We start from the raw sequence: 9,589 nt of genomic DNA on the forward strand, positions 1-9,589 counted from the left end.
ACTGAACTACACAGCTTTAATGTAAGTTGCTGCAAAACCACCAGCCACAGGCAGCGGCCAAGCACGGCTGCTTTTATGACATCAGCACCATGGACAGGGATAAATGCTACATGGAGATGGGGGAGGCTGCCAGGGGCTCCTGAAATGTCTCCTGTGACCTTCATATGACCAGCATCAAGCCCGCTTGTCATGTAGCTTCATTAACCCTTCACGCCCCTGCGGTCCTCTTCGTTAGTCGCACTTCTCGCGATGAGAGAAAGGGATAGCGGCAGTGTTGGCATTGGCACGGCACTGTCACGTGACTTGGCGAAGGGGCGGGGCGTGGTCGCAAATGATAAATAAATAAATAAGAAAACCCGAGAGGTGGAAACCAATACGAAAAGAAGACGCTGTCACCTTCCCACAGTTTTGAAGCGTGCTTTCCCCTTTTCTAGCGGGGAGGGGTCGCAGCACACGTCCGGCGGAACAGTGGATTAGGAGGAAGAGAAAAGGCGTTGCTGTGGATGGGGATGCTGTCATCCTCGACCTGATGTTCCTCTGATCAAATAAGAACTGCTGGGAGGAGGATTAAGCAGGAGGCCCGGGTTGGAAGATTGAGGGGAATAGGAGCGGGGGTGGGAGGGGGGTGGGGTGTTCTAGAGCATCCTTCGAGAGGAGCATTTTGTCTCACGGGCTGAACATTTACCACAGAAGGTGATCTTTTCTATTCACAATCTCGAAATATTGGCTTTATTATTTTTCAATAGACGCACCTACTGATCTCTGACTTCCACCATTGTTATGTAATAGAATTGTGTGTGGCTGCGAGGGCGACACCTGGGATTACTGGAGGAGCTCCTATTCATCTTTTTTTGTGGAAGAGGGAGAGGTAGGACCACTATAACGCTGAGGGTGGACTCCACTCCACTACTGAGAGGAGAAGATGTCGGGTCAGACGCTAACGGACCGCATCGCTGCGGCCCAGTATAGTTTGACTGGATCAGAGGTGTCCCGAGCTGTGTGTAAATCCACCACGCATGAACAAACGCCCCCAAAGAAAAAACATCTTGAATGTGAGTATATTACTGTCTGTCCATAACTAGCAATGTGTATTTAGGCTTTGCACCAAAGCCACAGTATTAGCCTCCCCCATGCAGAATGCCTTGTGTCATAATCACGTGGTTCTATTGTACAGCATTTTAAGTTGGAGATGCCTTTCACTTGAAGGTTAGGACATAAAACAGAAAAGCCGGTATGGTATGATAGTACTGTATATATCAGTGGCGGTCCATGCATTTTATACCAACGCCTTCACAGCGGATCAATCCAACCCTCAAAAACTATTTTGTGGCTATAAAACCTCTACTGCAGCTCCAGCTGCGACAAATAAAAAAATCACCAATAATTACCTCATACAATTGAAATATTTCTTTAGGAATATAGCCATATTTTACTCACCAGAAATGTTTTTTAACTGTACACAATATCCATCCTCCTTTCTTCCTCCTTTTGTATCACCATCAAAGCTAATGCTGAAAGTCGAACCTATCCTGTCGTATTTCTGGCATACGTTTTTATTCGATTTAGTACTGAAAATGTTCGTTCCCGGTTGCGACAGGCTTGCTTGCTTTGGAGGTATCTGACCTTTCTTAATGATGTCCAGCTTTTTTTTCTTGAAAAGTCTTGAAAGTGATGACATATCCCTACGCCTGCGAGAAGGCAATGATGCATCTACACCTGCGACAAGGCATTGTAGTGTTGCCAACTCGAAATGTGATTGGTTAAAGCAACAGTTTTATAGACGCTTGTTTAATGCAGCAGAGCCTGCAGAACTGATTGTGAAGGCCTTGAGGCAGATTTCTGACCCTGGCAACAAATAATGGCTGAAATGTGATTGGTTAAATCATGGGTCGGGAACCTTTTTGACGAAGAGAGCCACAAACAATTTATATTTTCCAATGTTATTTCTTGTGAGCCATACTACAAATTTAATAATCATCCAGGTATGCTAATCTCACAGAACCCCTGCTTCAATCTTCTGACTCCCTTTGTTTTGTTTTACACGGTTCTTTTTAGTGGGAATTTGAAAAACAGTCCCCTAACATTACTATTAGTACTTATTACTTATAATATTACTTTTGACCTTACAGGAAGAAGGAAACATCTTCCTCGCATAATCTTCCTCCAAAAAAACAAAACAATCAAACCACAGGCAAAATTTCATTTTTTTCTCGTGATGCAACAAGTATGAACAATTGCCTCACAAAAAAGATAAAGTGGTATCTCGACGCTAGCCAGAATAGGCATAGTTATAAGTTACACAGCTTTTCTGAACTTTAATATACATCACACAGACAACGGACACCAATACCTTCTTTGGACATCTGAACATCCCACCATCCATAAATTGTCAGTTGCATGAACGCACCACAATAATCACAGACAGAACACAGGAGGAAAAACAATGTCAACTGTGCAAGTGATATAATTTACTGAATGAAACTCAATGGTGCCTGTTATAAGTCTAACCAAATGTACAAAATCAGAATAAAGTAAATAATAATAAAATGAATGAATATCTTTTAATGTTGTTATCATGGTCATTTTTGGAAGGTCAAGTTTTTTTGCAATGATTTTTTTATGGAAAATAATAATCTACATAATTCTTATAGCATGTAAACACAGTTGTCAAATAATGTGCTCCAACAGTTTTCTTACTTTATTTTTTGTTTGTTTGCTTGTGTTTTTTAATTAAATCTGCATCTTTAGGGTGTGTATAAATGAATAATATAATCTCACATCTCCAAGCAATATTCACTTTTCTATTGTAAATTATTATTTCATAGCAACAGTCTTTTGTTTTCTGGCATGCCATATGCAGGAATATGTTCAGATGAGATGCATTTAGCTGAAAAAAAGGCTGTGACTGTAGGGATATTTGCAAATCCGAACTGTTAAAACTGTTAAAAAAAAAAGAGGAGGAAGATTTGAAGCAATTCCAAAGTCAAAATTCAATTTAACAAGAGTGATATCAGTAGAAAGTTTAAAAAAAAAATTGTCACGGAATGTGACATCAACATCATATCCAAAGCACCTGTAATAAATGTGTTGAAATGTTTCAATAATCAGAGCAGTTTTAGTAACTATAAAAATACCAGAATTTAAAAACAACATGTGTATATATATATATATATATTTTTACAGCCATTTCTACTTACATTCAATTCCCTTTAAATTTGGGAAACAATCACAATGTTACTACTCTTTTCAATTAACTTTACAGTGATTCAATGTTGTACATTGTTGCCATCATTTCAAATGAAATATATTGTAATGTGAATTTGAGAGATTATATCATCTCAAATCAATCCTGACAATTGCCTTACTTCCCGCTAACAATAATGTTTTTTTTTTTTTGTAGTTATTGGCATTTTTTGCAATTTTATAGTTCTATTTTGTTGTAGTATGTCATCTCTGTCACTTCATTACATTATATTGAGCAGAGGAATCTGGGCAGTGGTTGGTCCAGTTTTCATCTAACTGTCTCTCTGTACTGTCGAGTAGTGTGTGGGTGTTCACTATCCTCCCAACAGTGTGTCTCCCGATTAATGAGCTGAGAGCACCGGCTCGGAGCTGATATACAGTACTACCATTATATTCTCTTGTTACTCCTTCCACTTGATATGTCATCTTCAGACTATTTCACAAGCCTTATAAACCCACTTGTGTCATTGAAAAAAATGCTTACACGATACTATGGTAGTGTTTTTTTCCTTAATGAGATGTATGTGAGCAAAATAGAATGCTTTAGTTACATTGCATTAATGTACTGATTACTTTTAAGTTACTTTGTATTGAGGTATGTTTTGGTAGTCAGTCGTCACTTATGAGTGAAGGCATGAATGGTTTTCTGTTTCTATGTCTAGTTTAATTGTTTAGAGTCGAGTCCCGTAGCCAAAAACGGCCTGAGCTCTATTCAGTGCTGAATAGCTGATAAAGAAAATGGATGGTTTTAATAATATATAGCTTGTTCGGACTGACTCTACAGTGTGTCAGGTAGTTGCAGACTTGAAGTATTAAACTCCATTTTGCTGCATTTACTTTAAAGCGTGATTGAAGAGTCAGTTTACCCGGTTGCCAAAATTCTTAACACTACGTCGACAAATGTAGACACGAAGTTCCGTGGCATTAATTTGCTTAAAAGTTTAGCTGCTTGGTATTTTCTAGTTTTCTTGTTGAAGAAAGACTGAATGTTGTATTTTTAAGGAAAATATGAACAGGTGGGCGACCTGGTGGCTGAGTAGTTAGCGCGTTGGCCTCACAATTCCGGGGGTCCTGGGTTTGTATCCAGGTTGCTCCTCCTGTGTGGAGTTTGCATGTTCTCCAAGGGCCTGGGTGGGTTTTCTCCAGGTACTCCGCTTTCCTCTCACATTCCAAATAAGTGCATGGTAGGCTGATTGGAAATTCTAAATTGCCCTTAGGAATGGGTGTGAGTGTGCATGTTTGTCCATCTCCTTGTGCCCTGCGATCGGCTGGCCACCGATTCAGGGTGTCGCCCGCCTCCGACCCAAAGTCTGCTTAATGAGCTCCAGTAACCCCACGAGGATAAGCGGTTCAGGAAATGAATGAATGAATTTTTACCAGGTGATGTAGACTTGTGCTAAAAAATGGGGTCAAAGAGAAGATACAGGAATATATCAGGGTCTTGGTGACAATACACGTTTCGATACAAAGGCTTGCGAAGATTTTGTACATACATATAGTGTAGTAGATTTTTAATCATCGCAGAGCAATTGCACCAGTTAGAATCTATCCATTTTAACCTGTCCTGTATTACCTATTACTCTTTTGCTACTTAACCAGGGTATTTAATATTCTGACCTTGTTCTTGTGTATGTTGTGTTGTGTATTCAAAAAATGCAGCTGGACAGAAAAGTGTTTAAGAGGACAGACAAAAACGATAAGCAATAGGGATACAGAAACATTATTGAATATACTGTATGTACTATATGCTACTTAACTATAAGTAGCATTGCAAATGAGTCATGACTTCATTTACCCAGTTTGGAAGAGATACACCGGAAGGGGAGGACAGGAAAGACTTATTATTATTTATGTCCAACAGAGGAACAATGCCAAGACAAGTCACCTTTGAGAAATAGTTTGTTATTATCTATTATTCACTGTCATTGTTAGGCATGGTACAAACAGTTAGATGCCAAATTGTGTTCAAAATGGCCATTTGTGAGTCATTCATTTTCCGTACCGCTTATCCTCCCAAGGGTAGCGGGGGTGCTGGAGTCTATGCAAGCTAACTACTGGCACTAGGTGGGGGACACCTTGAATTGGTGACCTGCCAAACGCAGGGCACAAGAAGACTAAGAACCATTTGTGCTCAAACTACCTAAGGACAATTTATATTGTGCTACCATTTGTGAGGCATTCAATCTATTTTCTGTTACTGTAGGTAGAGTCAGGGTTAGGGGCTAAAATGGGATCCAGAGACATTCCTGTTTTCAATTCAATATGACTTTATAGATTTTTCTTTTTCCCATTTTTTTATCATTCATCTTATCTAGAAATGTGCTCATTCCTGTGTATAATTTCCAAACTCCACGCCACATTGGAACAGAGCATGGTGCATTCTGGGTATTCCTTTTTTCTTATAACATTTTTATCCTTGTGCATGCTCAGGAGTTAGACACGCTATAAATAAACAGTGTGCTTTCATGGTCCATTCATGTGTAACTCACCAAAGCATCACTCATGCAGTATGACTTGTACTGTCCTTTCACATAGACTGAATCCCTACCACCTATTGCAATACTGTCTTTTAATCTGATTCGATCTGTGCCTAAACAACAATTATACAAAATTGCAATATGCATTTTTCATGTGAATTTTGTCTCATTCACTGTTATACATGAGTGAATATTTTTCATGCTTACCCAAAGCGTTTTCCTTGGTCACAGTTTGTACCTGTGATGAACTAAATTTCACATCTGTTGTCACTGCAATTGCAGGTGTAATATGTCATGTCCCCACACCGCCTCCCCACGATAGGTTAAGTTGTGTCCACATAAGTAAGACGCACAGTAAAAAGCACAATAGGATACAAAGGTAAAAGAGGGGATTTTCTGCACAAATAAAAAGTCCTAATGAAGTACATTGTAAATGCTTTCCAGAATTTTGCTTAATATATATAATGGACATAGCAGATGGATTATGTCGTTTATTTTATATGAGAAATGGATCTGCAGCCTTGGTCAAATCAATACAGTCATTGGTGTTTGCCAAATTCGGTCATTGATGTCTGTAAAACATCTCTTCCATTAAGAAATGTTTTCAAGTCTGCCATTCGTCTTTTGGGTCATTTCCTCTTTAGGTACTGCAGCATGGTCATCGATGGCCAGTCATTCTTGATTTTGTCATTTATCAATTTTTTCAGTCCATAATAAAGTGTTGTTGGTGAAAAACGTAAACATCACATCTACAAAACTATCACTTATAAGGAAACCTAAAAAAATGCATCATTATTTTTTAACTTTTTATGCATTATTGATGCCTTCACAAATCTGTAGGTTACACCATACCACAACCATTTGCTAACACTGATGCAGGCTTTTAAATCTTGCTCTGCTAACAATATGGATGGTTCTTTTCCTCTTTGACTCAGAGGACATGATGTCCCCAAACCATATGAAATATGGAATTGAGAAAGTAACATTTCTGGGGAGGAATGTGGGAGGAAACCCACGCAGGCCTGGTGAGAACATGCAAACTCCACACAGGTGGACTGACCTGGATTCGAAACCAGAATCCCAAAGCTGTGAGGCCGATGCGCTAACCACTCACCCGCCGGGCTTCATAAACCTTTAACTTTGCACATTATTGTTTATCTAAGTAACTGACTAACATTTGTAATTGAACAAAAAAGGTTGTTTGGACCTTGCAGGATTGAAGTTCATATTTCCATTTAATATGAATTACTTAGATGCAAAGACGGCCTGGCGGATGAGTGGTTAGCCCATCAGCATCACAGTTCTGGGGTTGAGGGTTTGATCCCTGGTCGGTCCTCACAGTGTGTAGTTCACATGTACTCTTGCGTGGGTTTCCTACCACATCCCAAAAACATGCAGAGTAGGCTTGTTGAACTCTCAAAATTGCCTCTAGGTATGAGTGTGAGCATGAATGACTGACCATCTCCTTGTGCCTTGAAATTGGCTGAGAACCGATTGAGGGTGTCCCCCGCCTGGTTAGCTGGGATAGGCTACAGCCCACCCGTGACTTTTGTGAGGATAACTGGATCAGAAAATAAATGAAAAAAAATATCTTAGGTGCAGAAAAAGTCTTCAGATATATAAATTAGTTATAATTTTTGAAAAGCATTGTTTTTATACCATTTTTTAATTTTTTTTCCCAGTACACAGAGTGGCAAACTTTGATTAATGCTCCTTGTCTCCGCACTCATGACCCTCTCATCTTTTGATGAAATAATCGTTGCCAATCTGCCCGACTCAGTAAGAAGCAGAGTGAGCCACACACTAGGAGAGCGTGGGTGGATGCTTGCTGCTGACTCATCAGGCCTGGCGGGTTTTATGTATTACGACAGAAGTCAGTATACACAGCAATTCTCTAATTGCTGGTGCATTGTCAATTTGTAGGCTAGACTATAAATGCACCCTTGAACATATTTTGCTTTCCACAACGAGACATTTTTTATTCAGTGATTAATTCGTTCATTTTCTGAATCGCTTTATCCACATTAGGTTCGCGAGGGTGCTGGAGCCCATCCCAGCTAACACCGGGCCAGAGACGGGGGACACCCTGAATCGGTGGCCAGCCGATCGCAGGGCACAAGGAGACGGACAACCATACACACTCACACTCATACCTAACGGGCAATTTAGAATGTCAATCAGCCTACCGTGCATGTTTTTGGAATGTGGGAGGAAACCGGAGTACCTGGAGGAAACCAACAGAGGTCCGGGAAGAACATTCAAACCCCACACAGGTGGCCATGACCTGGATTTGAACCCAGGACCCTAGAGCTGTGAGCCTGACCCGCTGACCTCTCGGCTGCTTCATTTTTGTATTCATACATTTTTTTCATTCGAGAATGTTGCAGGTGGTTGAATCTGGGAGTTGCACATTAATGGTTGTTCATACAACAAATATGCTAGATGTTTCTTTTCCTGATTTAGGAACTGAGACTGTGTTAATGCAGTTTCTTGTGTTTTATGCAGTGCAATTTCTTATTGGGGTGGTAATGTTTCATAAGTGAACAAAGCAACAGCTTTACTAATTCACATCAAACATTTAGAGGTTTTAGAGCAGTCATCTGAATACCTAATGATCTCATGGTTTTAATGTTTTTTTATTATTCTCATTAATTATGATATAGATAATTGATTTTTTTGCAAAAAAACATATTCTTAAATAATTTTATTCAAAATTGTATACACAAATGTATATTTTATTGACCAATGCAAAATGTATGCGGGCAACACGTGAAAGGGGTTTTTAGGGCAGTGTTATGAAAGTGAGAGAAAAAAAATTCGCATAAAGGCTTAACTAGAAGTTATTCTGCCACTAATTCAATTGTACTTTTGCTATTAATGAAAAGAAAAGATTGATCAATACAGGAAAAAGTAATGGTTATAAAAATGGTACTTTATAAAAATAACATACACTAAAAACAAAACAAAAACAGAAAGAAATTCATATAGAGATTCAAAGCCCAGATTTTCTATGTCAGGAGGTTTTTGGCAGTAGTATGAAGGTCTTCAATAGCATGTTTAATGTTCCATACAAGAGTGAATATCCCATTTACACAGCTGTTAACTTTATTTTGGCACCTTCCTATTTGTCATGTGTTGGCAACTCCCACCTTTTCCTTTTCAGAATGATGGGGTTTGTTCCCGTTGACTAAAAGGGCTCCAATAGATTATGTTCCTGTTCGAGCTGCACTTTCCATCATCTAAGCACTTCTCTTCTCCAATTTTCAGACCTGATCCAGGCCTCGCAGGACTCCAGCGTCAGTGTACCCCAGATGGCCGATACACTGATAGAAAGGGCAGGCAATGCCAGTTGGGTGGTGGTTTTCAAGGCACTGATTACTACACACCACCTTATGGTGCATGGCAACGAGGTAACAACACACTTTCTATGTACACTACCATGACAAGACACAAAGTGGCTCTTTTAGGGAGATAATAAATTCACTCAAATTGATTGTTGTATGTGTGCACGACTGTAAAAGGGGGTATAGTAATAGAAATATTGCTATAGTGTTAATTCAACAAAATTGATTGTGTAGTGTTTTTTTTCAATCCGATTAGTTGAGATCAGTAATACTGCCAAATATCAAAAATCATATTTCGAAGCGGGTAAAGTGAATTTTTAAATTTTGTGACCCTTTTTTTGTAGTAGCATTTATCAGCGACACGTACAAAAATGAAGCTCAATATTATCTATTTTTTTTAATGCCTTCCAAAAAGTTTCCTTTCTTCAATATTCAATTCTTGGGACATGGGTTCAACTTTAAATTATTATTTTATAGACTCCGTTAAAGAACTGACACCTAGCATCCCTCAAATAGAATACAGTG

At 39.2% G+C, this 9,589-nt stretch overlaps 1 protein-coding gene across 20 annotated transcripts in view; it reads left to right on the forward strand.

Annotated features, from left to right (window-relative positions):
* The first annotated feature begins 620 nt into the window (after positions 1-620).
* snap91a (synaptosome associated protein 91a) overlaps positions 621-9,589 on the forward strand; it is a 46,307-nt gene continuing 37,338 nt past the window's right edge. For all 20 annotated transcript variants that reach the window (XM_077720255.1, XM_077720259.1, XM_077720260.1 and 17 more), the window contains exons 1-3: positions 621-693; positions 790-1,052; positions 8,988-9,130. In XM_077720255.1, coding sequence (XP_077576381.1) covers positions 923-1,052; positions 8,988-9,130 — 273 coding nt within the window. In that variant the 5' untranslated portion in view covers positions 621-693; positions 790-922. The remainder of the gene's footprint in view (positions 694-789; positions 1,053-8,987; positions 9,131-9,589) is intronic.

This window comes from Stigmatopora nigra, chromosome 7, assembly GCF_051989575.1.
Source record: "Stigmatopora nigra isolate UIUO_SnigA chromosome 7, RoL_Snig_1.1, whole genome shotgun sequence".
Classification (NCBI taxonomy): domain Eukaryota; kingdom Metazoa; phylum Chordata; class Actinopteri; order Syngnathiformes; family Syngnathidae; genus Stigmatopora; species Stigmatopora nigra.